The 25,295-nt window shown below is 38.9% G+C and overlaps 1 protein-coding gene and 3 non-coding genes across 7 annotated transcripts; all 4 read left to right on the top strand.

The window, feature by feature from the left end:
• Positions 1-4,385: 4,385 nt before the first annotated feature.
• On the top strand, positions 4,386-24,345 carry KANSL2 (KAT8 regulatory NSL complex subunit 2). Of its 4 annotated transcripts, XM_049627246.1 has the most exons (10): positions 4,386-4,476; positions 5,028-5,286; positions 6,080-6,258; positions 6,812-6,926; positions 12,397-12,560; positions 12,786-12,952; positions 13,850-13,946; positions 17,508-17,761; positions 22,580-22,699; positions 23,616-24,345. In XM_049627246.1, exons 2-10 carry the CDS (start codon positions 5,036-5,038, stop codon positions 23,745-23,747), a joined length of 1,479 nt encoding a protein of 492 aa, XP_049483203.1. In that variant the 5' UTR covers positions 4,386-4,476; positions 5,028-5,035; the 3' UTR covers positions 23,748-24,345. The 4 variants fall into 4 exon arrangements, with proteins under 4 accessions (XP_049483203.1, XP_049483205.1, XP_049483204.1 ...); XM_049627248.1 differs by lacking the exon at positions 4,386-4,476 and having other exon boundaries at positions 4,834-5,286; positions 12,397-12,564; positions 12,790-12,952; positions 17,508-17,659; XM_049627247.1 differs by lacking the exon at positions 4,386-4,476 and having other exon boundaries at positions 4,836-5,286; positions 22,580-22,765; positions 23,616-23,703.
• On the top strand, positions 14,038-14,174 carry LOC125920545 (small nucleolar RNA SNORA2/SNORA34 family). The gene has a single exon (XR_007457124.1). It is a non-coding gene; the product is annotated as a small nucleolar RNA SNORA2/SNORA34 family (small nucleolar RNA).
• LOC125920546 (small nucleolar RNA SNORA2/SNORA34 family) lies at positions 21,518-21,650 on the top strand. The gene has a single exon (XR_007457125.1). It is a non-coding gene; the product is annotated as a small nucleolar RNA SNORA2/SNORA34 family (small nucleolar RNA).
• On the top strand, positions 23,279-23,413 carry LOC125920547 (small nucleolar RNA SNORA2/SNORA34 family). The gene has a single exon (XR_007457126.1). It is a non-coding gene; the product is annotated as a small nucleolar RNA SNORA2/SNORA34 family (small nucleolar RNA).
• Positions 24,346-25,295: the final 950 nt, after the last annotated feature.

Raw genomic sequence — 25,295 nt, 5'->3', positions numbered from 1 at the left:
TTGTTTATGTGTCCTAAGTCTTCAAATTAGTCTTTAACTGTCACCTTATTGTTATGATTACAGTTTTTAGTTTTGGTAGTAGTATGTACTTTCTGACTACACAGGATCCTGTGTGAATTGAGTTCATTGGAAGGACCTAAGATCTGGTGGTCACAGTGAACCCGGTAGTATGGTAGTATGATGTAGTCAGAGGGGGAAAAAACCCTCACTCAGTAAAGTATTTTTGGTGGTGCTTGGAAAAATTGATAGTGAATATTCTTTCTGGGACATGTAAAACCACACATATGTAAATTACACATTTAAAGGGAAAGGATTTTATGCTAAAATACTCCCAAATTATAACAAAGTTAGCAGAAGCTATAGTTTAAAAACTAAAAGGCGGGGCCTCCTGGGTGGCTCAGGCTGTTAAACATCGGACTCTTGATTTTGGCTCAGGTCATGATCTCACGGTTTGGGAGTTCAAGCCCTGACTTGGGCTCCACATTGACAGTGGAGAGCCTGTTTGGGACCCTCTCTCTGCCTCTCTCTCTCTCTCTCTCTCTCTCTCTCTCTCTCTCTCTCAAAAATAAGTAAACTCTACAAGGAAAAAAGATCAATTTAACAGAATGATGTACACTTCTGAAAAAAAAAATCACTTGAGTTCTGGTCATCCTTCCATTTTCTAAAATAAGACAACTTAGGATTTTTGTTTGCTGTACCTCTCCTAAAACTTTTGTGGGAATTGCTGGCATTTTAAGAATTCTGGTCTGGTTTGAATGGAAGAGAAGAGAAATAATGTAAGGATGGATGATACTACAAAGTCATAAGTTTAGTGATTTCTCTTTGTTAGAGTTACTATCAACTGTCATCCTTGGGAATAGATGAGGTATAAATCAATATAAAGGTGGTGTGCAACTGGATCCCCATTAATAGGGCTTGTTAAACTAATTGATAGAATTAGGCTTCATCTTTTAATGTTTATGTGATGATGGTTTCCATGACTCTTGATAGCTGAATAAGAATGGCTTGATCTCATTCATTGTTCTGAGGAAAGTTTGAAGCCCCTTCTGTGGACTGCATTTACTGTATAAGAGGCATGTGTTCACTGCAATCTGTAGCTCTGGGGCCTATTTCTGAACTCATGTGGTTTATGTCACCTGTCCTATGTGTGCTACCTTTTTGCACCTTTTCTTCATTTCACATAACACAAAACCAACAGGTAACCAAGAAGCCACAGCGATAAAAGCAAGTTAAAATTGAATACTAGATCAACCTTTTCTGAAGAGTAGTTTCAGGCACTTTTCTACCTTACATTTATTCCTTCATTAGAATATAGTACCTATCAGGGGTGCCTGGCTGGCTCAGTCGGTTAAGCGTCCGACTTCGGCTCGGGTCATGATCTCACAGTTTGTGGGTTCGAGCCCCGCATCGGGCTCTGTGCTGACAGCTTAGAGCCTGGAGCCTGCTTCCAATTCTGTGTCTCTCTCTCTGCTCCTCCCCTGCTCATGCTGTCTCTCTCTCTCTCTCCTTCAAAAATAAATAAAAACATTAAAAAAAAAAAAAAGAAAATAGTACCTATCAAGTGCTGTGTACCGCTTACTGATGGGGATATGGCGGTAAACCACAAACATCCTTCCCTCACAGAACTTACACATTGTAGTTGTAGGGGAAACAAATAAATAAGTAGAACTTAGTATGTTAGATGACAAGGACTTTGGAGAATGTAAAGGGGAGAAGGAGGGATAGAGATGTTTTGTGTGTGTGTAGGTAAGGCTCTTGAAATCAGAAATAAGATGGCTAGGAAGGAAGGCCTCGTGAAATTACAGTTCAGCAAAGATCTGGAAGAGGTGAGAGCAAGCCGTGAGAATAGTTGGGGTAAGAACTTTACAGGATCATTCCAGGAAACAAGTGCAAAGGTTCTGAAGTGAGAATACACTGGCAGGTTTGAGAAATAGCAAGGAGGCCAGTGTAGCTAATATGGACATAAGTGAGGAACAGAGAGTAGCAGGATATGTGGTTAGAGAGGCAATGGAAAGCTAGATACTATAAGGCCTTGTAAGCCATTCTGTAGACAGTGAAATGCACCATCGAAACGCTTTGAGCTGACAAGTGACAAGATCTGGCTTAGGTTTTAAAGTGTTCATTTGGACTGCTGTATTTAAGATGGATTGCATGAGTCAAAGCTAAAGGGGCTTTCACAATAATTAAGGTAACAGATGAGAGTGGCTCGGACTAGGTAGTGAGAAATTACGTATCCTGAAGATGGAGCCATAGGATCTGCTGTAAGGTTGGAAGAGAAGTCAAGGATGATTCCCAGTGCTTGGCCTGACCAACTGGAAGGATGGAGTTGTCATACTGAGATGAGAATGACTATAGAAAGAGGAGGAGTTTGGCATTCATTCATATTCATTCTGTCTCTGTCTCACATGCATACCTTTCTCTAGGACTGGTCCCCAAAACTCCAAATTCTGAAAAACTCTCAAGAATTCATTTTTGTGGGGCACCTGATTTTGTGGGGCCTCCTGGTTCAGTCAGGAAAGCATGCGACTCTTGATCTTGGGTTCATGAGTTTGAGCCCCAAATGAGGTTACTTAAATAAAAAAGATTAAAAAAATTCATCTTTGCCAATTTTTCTTTACAAAGATCCTCAGGTCCACTTTAACCTATTTAATGCCTAGCAGAGTGTTCAGTGGATTACAAACAGCCATCTACTTTGTTAAACAGCACAAAGTTTGCTAACATCTTGACCCTTCAATAATATCTGCCCTCTTACTCACTTAGAAGGAAGTGGCTCTACATAGCAACTTTTTTGCCTTTCTTGGATTTAGCAGGAGGGTTTTATTTCAACTAAGACCTATGGTAGACCTAGTTAAAGTCTGCTGTATCCCTATCTAGTTCCTAAAGCCTCTTTTCATTGTTCAGTATAGTAGAGTTTTAATATCCCTTTATGATATTACCACATTTGGTTACAGATTTTTTTTTTTTTTTTAGGTTTTATTTTTAAGTAATCTCTCTACCCAACGTGGGGCTTGAATTTACAATGCCAAGTTCAAGAGTTGCATGCTCTACTGACTGAGTCAGTCAGGTGTCCTTGGTTGTAGATTCTGATTCCCATATTTTCTGTAATGTGGTTTCCTCCAGTTAGTTTGGAGTTATAGAGTGTTTATAACAAATATCTTCTTTGTACCCCTTTTGAAGTTCGGAGTGTTTGCTTATGTGTATAAATCACAGTTGCTATTAATATTATGTTTGTATTGCATCCACAATCTCAAACTGCTCAAGCATGTTTACTTCAAAAGAGCATGGTTATCTTTCCTGTTCTCTCTGTATGTCTAGTGCATGGCACTTAGGCACTCAGTAAATATTTCTTGAATGAATTTCAGTAATGGGCCTTCTAGGGATGCCCTAATCTGGAATTGGCATCTCCTCTACCTACTCCACCTCCCATTTTTGTTTTAATCCCTTGTGACTAAGCTGACTGCTGTTGTTGGAGCATTGTAGATTCTCTATACTCACCTGCACTGTGAATCATACCTGCTCATTGGTACTGGAGAAACGTTTTAAATGAAACTGACACTAGATAAAGAAGCTTTGGGAATGTTGGGATGCAAAAAAGATCCAGAAGGGTTAGAGGGAAAGATTGTTGGTTCATTTCTACAAGAGGTGTGGTGATGAAAAAAGATGTTTTTAACTAAAAATTGCTAACGTATGATAAAATTGGGATTGTGTCTACCATTTCTATATACCTCCATTATTTAGCATGAAATTGTAGAGAATTTTCAATAACCAAGGCCTAAACCAGAACTCATATTTCCTTATTCTCAGTCCAATGCTCTGTACTATAAAGGGATAAAGAATGAGGGTTGGGTTCAAATTCTCCTTCTGCCATTTACTAGACTTAGGCCCATTCTATTCCTTGGTTATCTTATCTGTAAAATGGAAATAATAGCCTCTGCCTCTTAGGGTTGCTCTGAAAAATCAAGTGTTTAATTTCCCAGACTCCGTACTCAAACCAACTGCTCACAAAAGAAAACTACAGCTTTTTCCTGTATAAAGAGTCAACTGTACCGTGATCCTTTGGCCTCTATATGACTGATTTTTTTTACCCGCTGTGTAGGGACGGTGAGGTAACAGCACCCTAGAACCACACAGCGGCCAAAAGTAGTCCCAAAAGTATACCGAAAGGAAGCCACGCTGTGACGTAGAAAAAAACAGCACCGCCGTGCCAAAGACTCCGGCAGCAAGATCACCCTCAACCTCACCCTCCCCGGGGCGGAGCTGTTGACTGACGGACAGGTCTTCTTAGCCACCCCAGCCGCGCTTTTTCTCAGCGCCCCTCCCCCCCCCAGACATGATAGGTAGCTGGCCTCGGCCAATGGTGACGCACCGCCGTGGGCACAGTAGCCAATCAGGAATTGGGAGCCTGGAAAGGAGCGGGGGCCGAGTTAGAAGCGGCTGGCGCGGGCAGAGGCCTAGCGGCGCGGCGCGGCGGCACAGGTAACATGGCCGCGGTGCTTGATCTCTCTTCTGCGGTTAGGCTGCTGCTTCGCTCCTCCTGCCCTCTCCGAGTTGTTACTTTGTCTCAAACAGCCTGGATGTCGCTCTCCTGCTCTGGGCTCCCAGAAGCCAGATTCTCTGGTGCCCAGAGCCGGAGGACAAAATGGCGCTTGCACAGGCGGCCGAGGACGGGCAGGGCCCAGCCGTGAGCTCTGAGGCGGGCTGGGACAAAGGCGGCGGGCAAAGAGGCGGAGGCGGAGGCCGGGCGCGGCGCTGCGGCGTTGCCGCCACCGCGTGGGGCGGGCGCTCCTTCCTCGTGCGCCGGCCATGCGAGTCTGAGATACGACGTGCTTGTGTTCAGGGTGGGGGCGGGCATGGCGCAGAGGTTGAAGTGAGACAAATTGTCTAATGGCCTGGGGAGACATGTGCGGAGGGGAGTTACAGAGCGTGACTTCTGCTTGTCCTTTGGAAACTATCTGCAGTCTGCCCGGATGTCGTAGAGCAGGAATTTTCGGGAAGGGTAAGGGCTTTTTGTGTGTGTGACCCTGCAGGTTTTGGTATGAACAGGATTCGGATCCACGTCTTGCCGACCAATCGGGGGAGGATAACCCCAGTGCCCAGGTCTCAGGAGCCTCTGTCTTGTTCATTCACTCATCGCCCATGCTCGCAACCTCGTCTGGAGGGGCAGGAGTTTTGTATTAAGCATATCCTTGAAGACAAGAATGCACCCTTCAAGCAGTGTAGTTATATATCGACGAAGAATGGAAAAAGATGTCCCAGTGCTGCTCCAAAGCCTGAGAAGAAAGATGGGTATATATGTGTAGATAATAATCTATGTCGTTTGTACTTTTAAAGCGAGAGGGGAGATGTGGTATATTGTGGGCTTGGGAATATCTGGGATTTTTGTAAAATTGGGGTTATGGATATATCCTTGGGGAGAAAAAATAAAAACGTTGAAAACTGGAGAGACCACTTCCGTTTGGTCCACTCAATTAATCTGTTTAGACCTTTTCTCTTGTCTATAAAATAAAGGGATATTCTAGATTATTCTTAACTCTGGAGTCCATGGCCCTGTGGGTCATCCCTGATCCTTGTTAAGTAATATGCAAAACTGCGTGTATGTGTATTCTGGTTCCCCAGAAAAGCTTTATAGGTTTCATCCCAGAAGCAAAAGTATTCACATAACTTGGCTAGTGAATTCTGCATGTATATTTTGGTTTTAAAATTGTGTCCCACATCTTCTTACCTTCAGTGGATTGATACTGAATTAAAGTGTAGAGTTGCCTTCCAGAACCAATTTTGAAAGATGAAAGAGGATCTCTTTGATTTGTTCTAAGATGATGTCAGCGTTTTTATAGTTGGAATGTTTTGTTTGATGAATGAAGCACCAGATTATGATACCTGCATTTCCCCTTAGTAATACCAAATGAGTTGACCTTGGGCTAGTTAAATTACTTTGCTTCACTGGCCTTTTTAATTTATAAATGAAGGTAATAGTAATTTTAATTTCCTAAAAATGATCTAAAGATTAGTGACAGTGAAAATGGTAGAACTCTTTCAAGAAGGGACCTGAGTATAAAATGTTAATATTTTGTCTTCTTAGGGTGTCTTTCTGTGCTGAACATGCCCGTAGGAATGCCCTGGCACTTCATGCTCAAATGAAGAAGACTAATCCAGGGCCTATGGGTGAAACACTCTTGTGCCAGCTGAGCTCCTATGCTAAGACAGAGCTGGGGTCTCAGACTCCAGAAAGTAGCCGCAGCGAAGCCAGCCGAATTCTGGGTAAGGATCTTCTCTCCTTAGAATGAAAAAGGAAAAAGTAAGTTAAAGAACTTATTTTGGTTTATTTAGCACAGTATCTTGAACATATAGGACACGTGATAATACGGTAATAATATAATTCATTGACAATTTGATGAGAATTCCAGCATTGCTATGTTCGCCAGTTCTTTTCAGTTTGAAGTAGCCTGTGCTTGGGTTTACTTTCTTGACTTTATGACTGTTTCCTTCATAGCTGTTTTTATGCTTGTCTTTGTTAGGCAAGGTAATTTCAGGAAGCAAGAGTAATTTTGAGTTGACCTTTCTGTCTTTTTGAGGGCATGGTTACCTCCTTTATGTTATAAGTACGCTTACCTGGGTTGTATTTTTTAAGCTGACTTTATTTGCCAGTGCCTTTCTGCTAAAAAATTTTTTTGGGGGGGAGGTGGTGGGGGGGGAGTTGTTTGTTTTGTTTTAAATTTTAAGGTTTGGGTTGATGTGTTAAGTAATCTAGTTTTGTGTGGTGGAGTTACAGAGGTGGGAAGTCTTAATGGCTGCTCTCCCTTCCTTGCCTCAGATGAAGACAGCTGGAGTGATGGGGAGCAGGAACCCATTACTGTGGATCAGACATGGAGAGGTGACCCTGACAGTGAAGCTGATAGCATAGACAGTGATCAAGAAGATCCCCTAAAGTAAGTTGTAACTCCACATAAGGCTTTTAAATATTTTTTGCAGTCAGTGTGTGGACTACAGTAATGCTGTTAATTAACTATAGTAAACTATTAATAGGTTAATAACCTAGCCGTGTTGAAGATAACTTAGTTATTTGTGAGCAGTAATAGCTTAACAGCTTCTGTATGTTAAAGTGTCCTGGTTCATCACCATCTTGCTGCAAGGCAAAATTTGATTCTTGTTTGGAAGTCTTGGAATTTGGGGAAGTTTTTAGGTATCAAATTCTACACATGAGAAAGTATAGGGGAAAAAATAGGAAATTTCTTGGACATAGGAGTGGAAGGTTGGTTGAGAAATGGCTTAGATCAGTTAGAGAAGAGGAAACTGATGTAAGTGGATTCCTGGCTTAAATCTCAGGAACAATAATGTGATTGTATTTGAATACATTTTTTTCAGAGTTACATTTTATGAGTGTTTTTTTTTTTTTTTTCCCCTGGTGGAAAAATAAAAAGATGTTCAAGAGTGCCCTTTGGTTTCATGGCTAAGAGAAACTGAGGTAGAAACCAGAAGTGAGTAATATGTGTATGTAATTATATCTTAACTAAGGTTCTACTCTTCATTTAACCCATGGGTCACCTTGGAGTTACAGAAACAAAAACATTGCCACTCAAAAGTCTCATGGTTTGTGTTTACTTGAGTTTTTTCTTTTTTTGTTTTCTTCATTCTTTTTGATTACTGTCTAATACTTCCCACTGACCATTTGCATAGAAGTATTATAAATAGTGGGAGGGGTAATGAATTTTTAGTCTGTTCATAAAAAGTCATTTAGGTTTACATTTTCTGAGTATAATAATTGCGTCTATTTTTCTTGAGTAATGTCAGTGTAGTCAGCTCTTCAGGAAGTACTTATTGGAAAGTTCCATCTAAGTAGTTTGCAAAGGAATGTTCATTATCTAGTCATTATCTAGCAGAATTCTCTCATAGTAACTTCGGTTTATTTGGTTTATTTACTTGGTAACTTAATATCAAACATTCTTTCCCCCCCATTGTGCTTCTGGAAATGCCAGACTTGCTGCTTTGAAGAGGTATATGCTCTGTAGGGTTACAAAGTGACTGTCCTTTGGTATGGTAAATAGCTTTGAAGGTCCAGAAACTTGATTTTGTCAGTAGTAATCTAGAGTGGATCAGTCTCTTGGGGACACATTTATGCTAGTGTAGCTTAAAAATACCAGTTAATGAGAAGTATAAATGTTAAAAGGACTAGGTATGTGGTGTCAATTTTTCCTAAAAGGAACATTCCAAGGGGGAAAGTAAAGCCCCAAGTATGGTCAACTATTAGGCAACTAAATATAAGGCTTTCCTTAATTCCCCCATGAGATTATCCAAAAAATTTTGACCTCCTAAGATATTTGCATTTTTAGGGATGTAAATACAGTTGTGAAATGTCTTAGAGTATTAAATTTGTTAATGTGGTTGCATATTACTGTCTTGTTAAATTTAATAAAAGAGTATTTAATGAAATTCTTTGAATTTCATCTCTGGTGCCAGTGTCTTATTGTCACTAGGACCACTTTTTGAATCGTTAGCAATTTACAGCATATATCGTCTTCATTTGCTTGTTCCAGGAGGGTGCTTTTTGTATTGTTTATGATGTCATTAGAGATTTTATCCTAACTAGGATTAATATTGGCATAGTTTCTTTTCCCCCTTATAGGTATGTGTATGTGATTTCCCTCAAAGTAACCATTTACTTAATTGCTTTGTAAAAAGTAATCTGAGGGGCACCTGGGTGGCTCAGGTCATGATCTCACTGTTGGTGAGTTCGAGTCCTGCATCAGGCCCTGTGCTGACAGCTCAGAGCCTGGAACCTACTTCAGATTCTGTGTCTCCCTCTTTCTGTGCTTTCCATGCTCGTACTGTCTCTCTCTGCCTCTCAAAAAATAAATAAATGCTAAAAAATAAAAAATAAAAAAAAGGAATCTGAAAAGTCCATTTATAACAACATCCAGCACTGGTGAAGTTTTAGCCTATGAGTAACTGTTAGGGGCGCCAGGGTGGCTCAGTCGGTTAAACATCTGACTCTTGATTTCAGCTGAGGTCCTGATCTCAACAATGGTAAGATTGGGTGTGGAGCCTGCTTAAGATTCTTTCTCTCTGCCCCTCTCCCCCTCTCTGTCTCTAAAATAAACAACAACAGAAATAGCCAAGAAAAGTTAAAAAAAAAAAAAAAAGAGTAATTGTTCAATCGTTCCCTTTTTAGAAAGTAATTTTTATTATATGACTTCTACAGACATTCAGAGTTAGTTTTGGTAAAGGTCATTTCAAGTTATTGAGTCTTCATTGTTATTAAAATAAATTTGGAGGAATGCCCTTAGATAAGAGACACTAATATACAAGGAATGTAAGATGATTCCCTCTTTGTTGAAGATGCAGTCAGAGGGGCGCCTGGGTGGCTCAGTCGGTTGAGCGTCTGACTTCAGCTCAGGTCACGATCTTGCAGTCCGTGAGTTCGAGCCCCGCGTCAGGCTCTGGGCTGATGGCCCAGAGCCTGGAGCCTGCTTCCGATTCTGTGTCTCCCTCTCTCTCTGCCCCTCCCCCATTCATGCTCTGTCTCTCTCTGTCTCAAAAATAAATGTTAAAAAAAAAAAAAATTAAAAAAAAAAGAAGATGCAGTCAGATAATAAATCTCTGACTTAAATTTATGAGTATCAGAGTAAGGGAAGTTGGTGCATGCTTTTATTAAAAAAATTTTTTTTTTAATGTTTGTTTATTTTGAGAGAGAATATTCCAAGCAGGCTCTGGCTGTCAGCATGGTTTTGTTTTGTTTTTTTTTTTTTTTTTTAACTTTTTTAAATGTTTTATTTATTTTTGAGACAGACACAGAGTACGAGTGGGGGAGGGGCAAAGAGAGAGGGAGACACAGAATCCGCAGCAGGCTCCAGGCTCTGAGCTGTCAGCAGAGAGCCTGATATGGGGCTCAAACTCATGAATGGTGAGATCATGACCTGAGCCGAAGTCAGACGCTGAACCGACTGAGCCGCCCAGGCCCCCCTGTTGGCATAGATTCTGATGTAGGGCTTGATCTCAACAGCTGTGAGATCATGACCTGAGCCAAAATCAAGAGTCAGATGCTTAGCTGACTGAGCCACCTGTGTGTCCTGGTTTTAATAACATGATTGTAATAATTAGCCATGAATGTCTGGAACAGCCATATTTATTTGTTTGTTTATTTAGAGAGATTGTGAGCAGGGGAGGGGCTGAGAGAGAGGGAGAGAGAATCTCCAACAGGCTCTGCTCTGTCAGCATAGAGCCTGACATGGGGCTCAACGGTGAGCATGTGACCAGAGCCAAAATCAAGAGTAGGGCACTTAACTGACTGAGCCACACAGGTGCCCCTAAAATTAGAGTATGTAATTTGCATGCATTGTGTTTTAAGTGAAGGAAATAATTTTTTACTCAGAATGAAAATAGCAAGTCACGGTACATACCTAGTTTGCTCTTCCTGTTTAATGATCACACAAGGCAAATGGAACCAAAAGTCTTTTAAATTTGCAACTAGTCTTTTCATTTGAGTTACTTAAATCAGTCTGGAAAGTCTCCATTTAAACCGCCGTTTAACTCATTGGCTTTGTGACCTCATAATCAGCACAATAACTTTAAAAAATTCTGTTTATAATTGGTGGCAAAGCTTAGTAAAATTGGTGTGGATCTAGATCTTTGGCAATTAAAGGTTAACCTAGGGTACTGTATTTTGAGAAATTTGTCAAGGAAATGAGCTGGAGGACAGTGAATAGCGTTTGTGGACCAGTGTTTTAAGGGCCCACGTAAACCCCAATATAGGAATGTGTTTTAAATTACCGGGCATCCGTGTGGCTCAGTCGGTTGAATGTCCAACTCTTGATCTCAGCTTAGGTCTTGATCTCAGGTCATGAGTTTGGGCCTCAAGTTGGGCTCTGGGCTGGGCGTGGAGCCTACTTAAAATTAAAAAAAAAAAAAAAGAATGTATTTTAAATTAGAAATTGAAATTATTTGTTACCTTTTGTACTTAATTTAAAATATATTAAGATATAAATGCTACTAAATTGAATACTTTTAAGCTGTCCTGACTGGTAAGTGACTAAATTATGAAATGGGGTAAGAATGTAGATTAATAAAAATTTTTGAGTGTTCTATATCTTCACTTTTTCTTAAACATAATGTAACATAACTGGGGAAAATAATGAAACATCTCCCCTTCCTCATATTGTGAGATTATACATTAGCATCCATACTTGGAGATTTTCTTTGTTGTTTTGTTTTTGTTTTTGTTTTTTAAATTTTTTTTTAACGTTTTTTTATTTTTGGGACAGAGAGAGAGCATGAACGGGGGAGGGGCAGAGAAGGAGGGAGACATAGAAGTAGGCTCCAGGCTCTGAGCCATCAGCCCAGAGCCTGACGCGGGGCTCGAACTCACGGACCGCGAGATCGTGACCTGAGCTGAAGTCAGACACCTAACCGACTGAGCCACCCAGGCACCCCTGTTGTTTTGTTTTTTAATAACAACTTGCATGTTGCATGACAATGTTCATATTTAATAAGGTGATTGTCTCAGTGGTGAGTTCTTTTTTATTTTCTAATTTTTATTTAAATTCTAGTTAGTTAACAAACAGTGTAATATTGGCTTCAGGAATAGAATTCAGTGATTCATCATTTACATACAACACCCAATGCTTGGGGTGCCTAGATGGCTCAGTTGGTTAAATGACTAACTTCTGCTCAGGTCATGATTTTACAGTTCGTGAGTTCAGTCCCTGCATCGGGCTCTGTGCTGATGGTGTGGAGCCTGCTTGGGATTTTTTTCTCTCTGGCTCTCCCCCTTCTGTGCGCATGTGCTTTCTCTTTTTCTCTCTCAAAACTAAATAAGTAAACTTAAAAAAAAAAAGACTCCATAACACCCAGTGCTTATCACAAGTGCACGCCTTAATACATATCACCCTTCCAGCCCATCCCTCACCCACCTCCCCTCCAGCAACCTCAGTTCTCTGTAGTTAAAGAGTCTTTTATGGTTTCTTTCCCTCTTTTTTGTCTGTCTGTCTGTCTATCTATCTATCTATCTATCTATCTATCCAGCCAGCTATCTATCTATCTATCTATCCAGCCGTCCAGCCATCCCGCCATCCCGCCATCCCATATGTTCATCTGTTTTGTTTCTTAAATCCCACATAAGTGAAATCATATGGTATTTGTCTTTCTTTGACCGACTTATTTTGTGTAGCATCATAATACACTCCAGCTCCATCCACGTTGCAAGTGGCATGATTTCATTCTTTTTGATGGCTGAGTAAATATTCCATTTATATATATGCCACATCATTACCTTCATCTGTTGATGGGCAGTTGGGTGACTTCTTGTTAAGTAACAAGGTTAAGTCTCACCTCTAACCTTGTGTCCTTTTAAGCTTGGGGTTTATTGTGTTTTCTTATGCTTTGCTGAATTCTGTTTCATTGTAGACATGCTGGTGTTTATACAGCAGAAGAAGTTGCCCTGATTATGCGTGAGAAACTAATTCGGTTGCAGTCTTTGTACATCGATCAGTTTAAACGACTTCAGCATCTGCTCAAAGAGAAGAAGCGACGTTATTTACATAATCGCAAAGTGGAACATGAAGCTCTAGGCAAGTTTTATGCTAAGTTCCAATAAGCTGTTGTATTGTGGGTTCAACATGTGCATTTGGTAGTACTTAGATGTATTTCTGTCTTGGTACCTGGAGTGAAAAATTTGCTTTTGAAGATGGCTGTCTTACGGCTAAAGATTTCCCAGTTTATTTCTTCTTAATTTGGGGAAGCCATCCTTCATTGGTTACTTGGCACATAGCGTCTTGACTGTTGTGACTCACCAGGTAGTAGTCTCCTGACTGGCCCAGAGGGACTTTTGGCCAAAGAACGAGAGAACTTAAAGCGTCTAAAATGTCTTCGGCGGTATCGTCAGCGCTATGGAGTGGAAGCCTTATTACATAGGCAGCTGAAGGAACGCAGAATGCTGGCCACAGATGGTGCTGCCCAACAGGTAATTTGTGTTTATACCTCTAAGGGGCATATATTTGCGTTGTTTACAAAGTCACAAATAGTCAAAATATTGTATAGTCTTGGCTCTGAAATCTGACTTAATTTTTAATTGGATGTGGGGTAAATTGAAAAGAGCACAGTTAAGTGATCATTCTTAATTTGTTTTTTAAGCCCTTGGTCTCTGCCTCAATGATAATTCCATTTTTATCTGTTTTATTTGTTGAGGCTCCACATAAAACTACAATTAAAAAAAATTTTTTTAAATATTTGTGTGAGGGAGGGGGAGAGAGAGAGAGAGAGAGAGAGTGAGTGAGTGAGTGAGTGTATGCAGGGGAAGGGCAGAGAGAGGGAGACACAGAATCTGAAGCAGGCTCCAGGATCTGAGATGTCAGCACAGCTCAATGTGGGGCTCAGACTCATGGACTGCAAGAGCATGACCTGAGCCTTGCAGGTCATGCTTAATTGACTTAATTAAGTCAATTGACTTAATTGACTGAGCCACCCAGGCGCCTATAAAATTACAGTTTTAAAAAGTGGTTTGCTAGGGTGCCTGGCTGGCTCAGTCTTTGGAGCATGCCACTCTTGATCTTGAGGTTATGAGTTCAAGCCGTAAAAAGGGGGGAAGGGTTTCTAAAAGACAAAATAGTTTGAAAACCATTAGGCTGATCACATTCTTATAATCTGGAGAAGTATTTTGGATTAGGGTTGACTCATTATTTGAACATGAGGTTTTAACTTTTTTTTTCTTTCATATAGTCTTGTGAGTAAATTTGTCAAATATTGAGCGTTTTTTTTTTCTTTAGCCTTTAAGGGTGTACCTTACATGTTACAAGTTAGTATTGTCATAGATAACTGGTTGTATTTTCTTTTGAACGTTTATTTATTTTCTCCGTTTTAGGCTCATACGACTCGTTCCAGTCAGAGGTGCTTGGCCTTTGTGGATGATGTTCGATGTTCCAATCAGTCTCTTCCAATGACCAGACACTGCCTTACCCGTATCTTTTTTATTCCTTTCAGTTTGCTAGCTAGGCTAAAGGCTGGTGGGAATATCTCATAGTTTGCTTAATTGAAGGTCTTTGTTTTCCTTTGGCCCTGAATCAAGGCCAGCAGTTTGTCGAAGCTGTTGGTTTCAAGCAGGAGCCTAAAGAAATGTCTTTCTATGGTCTGTTGGCCATTTCAGAACTTTGGAAATGTAATGGTCAGTTCATTAGAAAGAAACATCTGAGTCATTAGAGATAGGTGTGGGCTAATATTTATTTGTTGTTGATTAATACTGGGATTCCAAACTATAGAGATCCCTGATAGAACTTGTTCATTGGAATTATAATACTGTTAAGTCCAGTTATCAAAAAAAAAAATTTACTGTGGGTTTTCCACCAAAAAAACAATAAGTTCTGAACTGTGACCTTCCTTTGAGAATTAATCTTTTGTATGGCCAATTTGTGTATTTTAGACTTTATTCAAATTGGAAGCTTATCTGTTTCCAAAAATGGAATGCTCCCACCCCTACCCTCCCAATTAGTTTGCCTTTGAACCATCATAGCATTTCTTGATTCGGCTACGAGGTCACGTTTACTATCAGGTTACAAGACTTTTTGACTTGTTTATTCGATTGTGAAAGTGCATCTTTATTATGGATATCGAGTAAGTTGCTTTCACGGTAAAGCACTTGTTAAATACTATTATCTAAAGGCATAAATCTTGATGGATTTCATTTGCCTGGAAGGAGATATAAAGTATATGGAAAATAAAATATCTTTTTAATAGAAAAAGGAGAACCTTTTCTTGGTCTTTGAAAAGAAGACTTTTTTCTATTCTATTTATTGAATGTTTTACTAGTTTATTAATTATTGCAATAAATGTCTGATGAAGGATTACTGTCCTTAATACACAAAATACTTGTGCAAGGTAATTAAAAACTATAGATAAATGCTCAAAACATAATTGGGCAAAGGTGGACAGATTTAAAAGTAGAAATGGCTAATAGTGGAAAAGTGTTTTCACTGTACATAAGTGAAATAGGAAATGAAAATTTTAATCTATGAATTTGATGTTTGTATATATATGATGTTTATTCAGTGAATTTCAGGTTGAGGTTATGGTGAAATGGATCCTTCTAAATACTGTCAGTGGGAAGATCAAGTGGCACAAACTTTTTAGAAAGCAGCTTGACAGTATTCATATTCTTTGATATGATAATGTCACCTCTGGGAATTTATTTTAAGGAGATAATCAAATGCAAAGACCAATATTTTTACATAAAACTTTTTCAACTAGAGACAGCCTTGAAATTCTCAGAGATGGGGAACAAAGAAGAAAATTATTATATAATATGGAATAGGTCAGGGGTTAAACATTTTATTTAATAAAATTAATGAGTGACATAGAAAAATGTTTGATAGTGACAAAAATAGGGTATGGAATTCCATATAATCAAATCCTGGGAGGGGAAGTAAAAATTGACTATTTTTGGATGGTGGGGTTGTGAATGCCCTTTATTCCTCTGCCTTGTACTTGCAGGTTTTCTTCAGTGAGCTTGAATTTATAAGTCAAAAAAACTCAATTTACAGATATTAAGGAGTATTTTAGACTTACAGTATTATTCTCAAATAGCTTATTAGAATATTAATATTTTAAAAAGCAGAGTTGAAAATGAAATGTATTTGAAAAGAGAAGGGAAGTATGATTTTTTTTGTTTTATGCTTTTTTCCTTTCCACTCCATAGTTGCTTAAGTCACTTACCCTTCCTTAAGTCCTTCTCCCAGAGAAAGATGCGACTGCCATTGGGGACCTGTTAACTCTTTACTCTGGTCTAATGGAGACAGCACTGGACTGAAAGTGAAGGACCCAGACTCTAGTTGTAGGTCAACCATTCCCTTCTCTTTGTCTCTCTTGTCCCCATCTGAAAGGAAAGGGGGTGGAGGAGGATGGGGGGGGAGGGTTTTTCCAAGATACATATATTGTATTAAATAAGAGACTTACGAAAGTTCTTTGAATTCCATGAAAAAAGTTCTGATTAAAACATTTAATTTAATGGATTGATCTTAAGTATTAATAATTTAATAAGATTGGGCTTTTTAAGCACATTGGAGACTGTTTAGATTTTCTTAAGCAATGCAAATCTGATTGTTCCTATTAGATTCATGTGCTTGTTCATTTGATTGTTCGTTTTCATTCAATAAATACTGTTTACTTTGTACTATTTACTGTTCTTTTAGAGGAGTGGTTCTCAACTGGGTGCCATTTTATCCTCATTTGGCAATGTGTGGAGACAATTTTGCCTGTTCTAATTCAGGAGTGACAGTGAGATGCTACTGACATCTAGTGGGTAGAGGCCAGAGTGTTGCTAAGCACCTGGCAGTGCACTGGGCAGCCAGTAACGTCAATAGTGCCAGGGTTGTGAAACCCTGCCTTAGATTTCCAAGAAGTGATTGTGAGAAATGGCTTATTCAAGAAGTTTTACTTGGTTTAAAAATAAATTGTATGTTAGATTTTTTTTAATTTTTAGGAATTATCACAAAATGTGGGAGAAAAGTTTACTCATAATTCTATAATCCTGGGTACACGTAGTTTATAGGAAATGGAGCTTTCTGGTTTAAAAATAAACCCACATTTGAAATAACAGTTGTCTGTTAATCTAGGGAAAAAACATGTAGTTAAGATTTCAAGAAGTGGTATCATTTGAGTAAAAAACTATTTCATAGAGTAACTGGAACTAAATTTTGTTGTTTTACCTAACCATGATTTTAATTTTGATTCATTTTACAGAGCTTCTTTGCCAACTTGGAAACTGGCCCTTTTCTGTTTTACTCTTAATAGAAGTAATTGTTAGTACTCCTGAAATGTTCCTGGAGTAGTTCCTTTCCATGGGAAATTCTATTTCCTTTCTTTCTGGGGGAGCATGCAACTCCTCTGCATTAGTACCCCCACCCCCTCAAAAGGGAAGGGGGCATGGAAATAAAATAAGTTTATTTTTATTGTCAAGATAAGATCCCTAGTTATTAGAGGTTCTATTTTCCCCAGTTCTCTGCTGCTTTAAGTATAAAACCTGTGAACAGTTTGGAAATAAAATTCAAAAAGTTTTTGTAATCTTTTGCCAGTCTGCTTAACAGAGCAGAAACATTTGTGTCTTGATTCTTGGAAGGAGGTGGTACCGCCTCTGCAAGCTATCCACCTGCTTTTGCCATAACATGTTTCTTCTGAATAGGTGTAGAGACCTAGAATTGTTATTGCTATTTGCTTAGCACTGTTTTCAAATGTTTTGCGTTTGACTCTCCTCAGTGAGAACAAGATTAATGTCTCTGGTTTAAATGACTGGGATCCTGAAGTGTAGATTGGGGACTAGATTTAAATTGCTGTTTGAGCTAGAATTAGATGCTAGTGAATGACACTTATTTTGAGAAGAACTTTAAAAATTGCTAACTGGGTTTGGTTCTGTTTCAAATGTAACCAGTTGTCTCCGTAGTCCACACCTTGAATTTTACATGACAGACAACTCTTTCCTATTTTGTGCCTCCGATAGATCCATTTTATTTCCCTTGACCGTTTTTCTACAGATATTTGTCAGGACACGAATCAGGTTCTCTTCAAATGCTGCCAGGGGTCTGAAGAGGTACCCTGCAACAAACCAGTTCCTGTAAGCCTCTCTGAGGATCCCTGCTGCCCACTGCATTTCCAGTTGCCTCCTCAGATGTATAAGCCCGAGCAGGTACTGTCTGTGCCACACGATCTGGAAGCCGGCCCCATGGATCTGTACTTGAGTGCTGCCGAGCTTCAGCCCACTGAGAGTTTACCTCTGGAGTTCAGTGATGTAAGTTAGAGAAGCTCTGCTCTGGTTGGCCCTTGAGGCAAGGCCTTATTTGTTAATGGTGAGACTAGGTTAGTCTTTTGTGGCCAGGAGAGTTGATAAAGTTTTTGAAATGATATATGTATGGTTGTATTTGTATGTTAGCATATTGATTTAGAGACCGTTAAATTGGCAAGTTTTGCTGCAAGAATGATAAGGAAAATAAACTGTAACCTATGGGAAGTTGGAAAGTTAAGATTATGGATGGATTTGGTGTAGCCAGGAAATTTGGTACCCACAAGGTGAGTGATTCACTAGAATCTTAGTAATACAAATGGATTCTGAGATCTACTCTTGACAGTTGTAAGCTTGTGTTTTTGTTCTGTCGTAGTAAAGGTTTCATTTTCAGGTTAACGTGCCCCCCAGAAAATGACTGTAAACTTAGCTCTGGCTACTGGCTTTATTTTTGATACGTTATCATAGATTCTATTGTGAATGGACTAGAACAGCAGTGATCTCTTTATTTATTTTTATAGCCTTCTAAGTATGTACACTACTTTTTGAAACTTGTTCCTCAATTGGTCCCAGCCCATAAACCCATCTCTGATTTCGTTTCCCTAATTAGCACTACCCTACTGTCTGACTTCAGGCATCAGTTGACACACCATCTCTAGCTTAGCACTTTGCTTAATATTTAGCCCTCTGGATAAAGGTCTTCATTATTTATTCTGAAGATAATTCTTCTGAATTTCATAATAAAAGGTGTATTATATATAACCATGTCACATTTAATGTGACAAATCTAAATGGAAGATTGAATATAGGTTTTAAGATTTTTGCAAAGGGTAGAAGCAAAGTTTGAGTGGCCTCAAGGGTATTGCTTGCTAAAAAAGGGGATATACCAGGACAGGGTAATATCTGAAAAAGATCCTGGGGCACCTGGGTGGCTGAGTCGGTTAAGCGTCTGACTTTGGCTTAGGTCATGATCTCTGACAGTGCATAGACTGCTTGGGCAGGATTCTCTGTCTCCCTCTCTTTCTGCCCCTCCCCAAAATAAAAAAACTTAAACAAAAAAGTTGCGTGCTTCTCCCAACTAAGCCAGCCAGGTGTGCTTGTTTTTTAAAATTTTATTTATTTTATTTTTTTATTTTTTTAATCTTTTTTTAACGTTTATTTATTTTTGAGACAGAGAGAGACAGAGCATGAACGGGGGAGGGTCAGAGAGAGGGAGACACAGAATACGAAACAGGCTCCAGGCTCTGAGCTGTCAGCACAGAGCCTGACGCGGGGCTCGGACTCACGGACCGCGAGATCATGACCTGAGCCAAAGTCGGCCGCTTAACCGACTGAGCCACCCAGGCGCCCCTAAAATTTTATTTTTTTAAAGTAATCTCTACACCAAATGTGGGACTCAAACCCACAACCCCGAGATATCTCTCTCTCTCTCTCTCAAAATAAATAAAAACTTAAAAAACAAAAGAATAAATTGATTCTAATTTTTTTCCATAACCCCCCTGTTTTGATTATGTATGGTTTACATGCTTATTAGACTTTGATTTTCATTACTTCATTTATAATAAAATTACAATTTTTATTATAATCTTAATTCTTATTAAAAATTTTTCACACATTTCATAGAATATGAAAACTAGAAAGGGACCTTATTATATACTTAAGTGCTTTCCAAATTTTTCCAAAGAGATTATGTTGAAGAGGGTAAATGAATACATAGTCCTAGATTGATAAGGACAGAGTTTGTCCACTTTCCTTCATTTTAAATGTGAAGAAAATGCAGAGGTGCCCTTTTCTTTTTTCTTTTCTTTTCTTTTCTTTTCTTTTCTTTTCTTTTCTTTTCTTTTCTTTCTAACTTTTAGTAACATGAGCAGCTTTATAGGATCTAAAAATTAACCTAATAAGCACATCACCAGATTCCTTTCAGGTACTAATGTACATATGTAGAAAGTAGCAAATGTATTTTATATAGATGTATTAGGTTAGTAAATTCTATATCATCTGATTTTAATTTCTTAGAACCATTTCTGTTTGACCTTTTTGCTTTTCCCTTTTCACCTGTTTTTGTCATCTCAGTATTGCTTTTTGGAGAATTTTTCACAAAACATTAGAGATTATAAGATGTGATCATAGGTGAAGCTTGACATTTAAGGAATCTTAAAAAATATTTTAAAATATACTATCAAATCTGTTAATTCTTATTTGTTGTTTGGATTTTTTAAAAAGAACGTATGGGAGCGGCGCCTGGGTGGTGCAGTTGGTTAAAAATCTGACTCTTGATCTCTGCTCACGTCACGATCTCATGAGTTCGAGAGTTCGAGCCCAGCACTGGGCTCTGCACCGATGGTGCAGACCATGATTGGGATTCTGTCTCCTCTCTGCCCCTCCCTGACTTGTGAGTGTGCTCATGCACGTGCTTGCTCGCTCTCAAAATAAATAAACTTAAAAAGAATGTATGAGAAGTAACCCCTTATTTTTGGGAACCCAGTGAGTTTTTAAGATGGACCTTTGACATTAGAGATTTAAAAATGATAAACATTCCATTTTGTACTTGAACATCTATTATGTTCATATTAATGTACTTTTGATAAACCATATTGGTCATTAAAAGTTAGTTTTATTCTTAATCTTTGGAGGTAAAAATTCTCCAGAAAATGTTGAAACAAAATCCAGTTTTAGAAAAGAAATTTTGTCCTATAATTCTGGATATATTTATTAGCATAAAAAATTTGCTGGGAAAAAAATGATTTCTTAACTGTATGAATTTCACCAAGCATTCTTAGCTTGTAACCTATATTCTGCCTTATACACCATTTCTATAACTTGTTAATAATTTCTGGTAACTTTACCAGAAGTTAAGAACTTTACCTATGGGAAGACCTGGTATTAGGTATTAATCTAGGCTAAAATTCAGTCTTTCATCTGGGTGTTATATTTGCCTGTTTTCTGTGCTTTGATCCAAGGATGTTTGGCAAGTACCTAATACCTTAATTCTATTACTTTGAGGTTCCTCTCTTTTTGTGTGTGATTTTTGAGATCAGAACAAAATATATATTCTTTGTGTCCTGATGGATTTATATCTCTGAATATTGCTGTTGTGATAGGCATTTCTGCTGATCCCTTCTTCCTCTCTTGTTTTAGGTTCTTTCCCCCAATTTTAATTCTTGTAACAGACAACATAACTATGTGAGAAAAGCCTTTTCAGTATCTATTTTGTTTTGAAGACATTTCCTTACCATTGTCGTCCTGAGATTTGGAAACTTTGTGGTGTACCACCTAAACGGGTTCTTTTAAATTCCATGTTAATTATTTGTATAATGTGCATATTAAAAGAATTGGAGAAAATAGTTCACAGGCTTAACCATGTGCAAACACTGGTTTCTGTGAATAGTACAGAAGTTTCTTACACATCGAAATAGATGTTAGCCGGCCGTACCCTTTTCCAAATTTCTGCTTTAATCAGCTTTAAGTCTAGTACATTCTTTAATTGTATTCTTTACCTTAATTGTGAAGTGTGATTAGCACACCAAAGAAAGGGAAAGGGTTTCATATTCTTAGACTTAATTTAAAAGCATAGAACTAAGCTTCTTGTGAAGCTAGATTACTGGAAACTTTGAGCCTCTATTGGGGCTTTGTGGGGCTAAGTGGATTGGGTGTAGGGGAGTAGAAACCCTTGGGTAATATTCACTCTTGTGAAGGAGAGGTTAGCAGTAGACTCTTGGTGGCATGAAAGTCAGTTTGACACATTGTCTATGGCTTTGCAATGCTTAGGCCCTGAATCAAGACCAGTGGTTTGCTGTAGCTGTTGGTTTCAAACAGGAGCCAAGAGTAATGTGTTTCTGTGGTCTGTTAGCCATTCAGCACCCCAATGGGAATGGCTAGTTCAATTGGAAGAACATAGTTTATAGAATTGTTCATACTTTTTCTCCCTTCCCCTTTTCCTTTTCCTTTTCCTTTTCCTTTTCCTTTTTTGCTTTTTTCCTTTCTCTCTCAGCAACTGGAGTATGTGTAAAAATCAGGGATTTGCTGTTTGGGGATAGGGACTTAATCAGAGTAGAATTTTGTAGTTCACTATGGCTGTTAGGGCATTGTAATCAAGCAATCTTCTATTGTCCAATTTTTTTTTTTTTTTTTTTTTTTTTTTTTTTGTAGTAAGCTCTGTGTCTAGCATGGGCTACTCATGACACTGAGATCAAGAGTCGCATGTTACATCGACTGTGCCAGCCAGGCACCCCTCATATTGTCCAATCTGTTAAAGCAATATTTTAGTTTGTGATTATGCTGATTGTCTGTATTATATTCAACATCGGTGAATGTAGATCTTGATTACAGTTAGTCTTAGAGGGAATATGCTTTCTTCTTAATAGAGTTTCTTTGTAAAATGTTTGTAACATGAAATTGACTGTTTCAACCATTTTTAAGTGTATAATTCAGTGGTGTTAAGTACGTTCACAGTATTGCACAACCATCACCATCTCCAGAACTTTCCCATCAGCCCAGAGACTCTGTGCCCATTGAACTAAAACTCCTGTTTCCTCTCTCCCTCCAGTTACTATTCTTTCTGCCTCTGAATTTTTCAATTTGAAAATATGGGTTTAAGTTACTGTAGTGGTCTGTGCTTTATACTCAGCAGCAAGGAAAAGTTTTTAGTGCTTTTTGGATCTTACCCCATTTGTTAGACATTTGGGGAAAATCTTTTTTTGATTAAAAGTAGGCAAGGAGGTGAGGGAACTATGGGAGAATTGCTTTGAGGTTTGTTGAAAAATATGCCAACTTAAGCTTATTGGTTCCCTTGGTGTTCCTGATAGGCTTTTCTCTTTCTTTTCCTAGGACTTGGATGTTGTGGGTGATGGTATGCAGTGCCCTCCTTCACCCTTGCTTTTTGATCCTTCACTAACCCTTGAAGATCATTCAGTCAAAGAAATTGCTGAAGGCTCAGTGGATATTCTGGCAAGTGAAGAACAACCCCATCCAGACACAGGTCTCCCTGCTGGCTATGGCTAGCATGTACTCCCAGTGAGTGGGGTGACTATAAGGTGCCCCAGATGGCAGTTCTCCAGATGGGCCCTTAGAGAGAACACCTGATGGACACTAGTCCCAGAATCTCAGCAGGAAACTGTTTATGTAGTTAACTAGAAGAGGTTAAGACAAGGAGTCTACATAAATGGTTCTTTTTATTTTTTATTTTTTTTTAATTTTTATTTATTTATTTTTTCAACGTTTTTTATTTATTTTTGGGACAGAGAGAGACAGAGCATGAACGGGGGAGGGGCAGAGAGAGAGGGAGACACAGAATCGGAAACAGGCTCCAGGCTCCGAGCCATCAGCCCAGAGCCTGACGCGGGGCTCGAACTCACGGACCGCGAGATCGTGACCTGGCTGAAGTCGGACGCTTAACCGACTGCGCCACCCAGGCGCCCCAAATGGTTCTTTTTAAAGGGAGGGTTCAGCACTGGAATTGTTTTTCTCATAGAGTATGGACAAGTAATGTGATATGGCTTCTTTCTTTGATTCTTGGGTGGGGTACCAGTGGCCCTGACTGAAGACTAGCAGTTGTATTATGCTGTTGGTTTCAAGCAGAGGCCCAAAGAACTATCTTCCTGTGATTTGCTGGCTGTTCTGGAGTCTCAGCAAAGAATGGCTGTTTCATTGGAAGAAACAACCCACAGTTCTCCTTCCCATTGGGAGAGCCTCAGGAATGCTATAGCTAATGACTGCTTACTCCCAAGGGTCAGAGATTGTTACGTATGGGGAAGAGCATCTGCTCAGAGTTGTTTTATGTCTGCTGTCTTGATCTTGATAATTCAGATTCATGTTTCAGACCCTAATGAATGGATTTGTAACCAAAGTGATTTTCTTTTAACAGGGCCAGATACAGATGGCTGGAGATGGGTGCAGATCACAGGGGTCTCGAAATTCTGAGAAAGTCTCTGCACCACTGCCTCAAAGTGGAGTGGCTACTGCAAATGGGAAGCCAGAACCTTCTTCTATCAGTTGATAGTTTGTTTTGGGAACCATTTGACTTTGGAGGATTTGAATTTTCCATTCTTTAAACAAATATTTATGACTCTCTCTCACTGAAGGACAACTCCGATTACGTTGTTTTTCCTCTGGGTTATTGAGTGCTGTAGTCAAACCAAATTTGGGGGGAAGGGACCAGTAGTATCTACAGGTTGTGGATGCCTTCTCACTTTGTGCAAGGAAGAGAGATCGGTGATTCATGTCAGAGCTGCTGGGATTGAGAGAGTATTTGGGACCATGCCTGAGGGGAGAGACATCTTTGTAATGGGAATTCCCAAGTCTTGGAATAAATCCACATAGGTGTTTAGGCAGGAGATGTGTACCCTTCGGATATTGATGAAACCCAGTGTTTGATTTTCTCTATCTAATGGCTTGTGTTTTAGCCTTTCTTCACCTCTCACCTGATTGGATAATCTGAACCCCCCCTCAACCCTCCAGTGAACTCTGACCTATAACCTCTGAGAATAGCCCACAGGACTGGGCCCTCCTTAACCATCCATCTTGCTTCTAACCTATGTAAATTTCTGTAGTGGCTATCTTATGTAAGATACAATAAAAAATTATTGTATATAGTTTCTATTAAATGTTAAAATGTTATGAAAATGTAAAACAATCACTTGAATGCATGTTTTGTTTATATTTGTGAACATATATATATTTTGAAGTCCTTAGGGAGTTGTCTCTGATGGGAAAGGGAAAACAGGACAGATAAACTTCCTTTCCAAGAAGTAGATAACATTTTCGGTAAATTGGTTTGGTTTGGAGGATAACATAAAAACCTGTAAGAAGTAGGTAGAAAGGGGTGGAATTTCCTTATTAAAGCCTACTAGTTCCAAGTATCTTCCTTATTTTCATCCTGCTCTCTGTGTCCCCTACTTCCACTTGCCTTTCTTTCTCCCAGTTACTGTCTGGTTATCATAGAATTCTCCAGAGCTTGGAATATATATATATGTAAAACTTCCATTGAAGTCAGGCCTGATGCTAGATCACTGAGAGAGACATAAGTTGTCAAGATCATTTTGATGATGAATCTAAAGATAGGGTTAAAATAGAAGTTCATTTAGGCTTGAGTTACCTATGCTAGAAGTTATCTATTATAGGCTTAACTCAGAGGTATTGTGGGTTAGGTTCCAGACCACTGTAGTAAAACAAGTATCTAGATAAAGAGCCAGGTGAATTTTCGGGTTTCCCAATGCATATAAAAATGTTTATACTATAGTCTATTAAGTATGCAGTAGCATTATGTCTAAAAAAAGAGCATACCTAGTTAAAAGATACTTTATTGCTAAAAAAATGCTAACCATCATCTGAGCTTTCAGCAAGTCTAATCACTGATCATATATAATAATGAAAAAGTCTGAAATATTGCAAGAATTAAACATGTGACCTAGAGACATAAAGTGAGCAAATGGTGTTGGAAAAATGGTGCCAATACATTTGCTCAATGCAGGGTTGCCACAAACCTTCATTTTGTGAGAAAACGCAATTATCTGCGAAGTGCAATAAAGTGAAGCACAATAAAATG

The sequence above is a fragment of the Panthera uncia genome, chromosome B4 (genome assembly GCF_023721935.1).
Source record: "Panthera uncia isolate 11264 chromosome B4, Puncia_PCG_1.0, whole genome shotgun sequence".
Lineage (NCBI taxonomy): Eukaryota > Metazoa > Chordata > Mammalia > Carnivora > Felidae > Panthera > Panthera uncia.
The sequence above is the reverse complement of the archived record's forward strand: the minus strand, read 5'-3'. Positions and strand labels throughout refer to the sequence as shown.

Excerpts from the sequence above, each read along its gene's own strand:
- KANSL2 (XM_049627246.1), top strand. The coding sequence starts at position 5,036 with ATGAACAGGATTCGGATCCACGTCTTGCCGACCAATCGGGGGAGGATA. Across the intron at positions 6,259-6,811 it reads CGAAGCCAGCCGAATTCTGG|ATGAAGACAGCTGGAGTGAT; the intron begins GTAAGGATCTTC and ends TCCTTGCCTCAG. Across the intron at positions 12,953-13,849 it reads CAGATGGTGCTGCCCAACAG|GCTCATACGACTCGTTCCAG; the intron begins GTAATTTGTGTT and ends TCTCCGTTTTAG.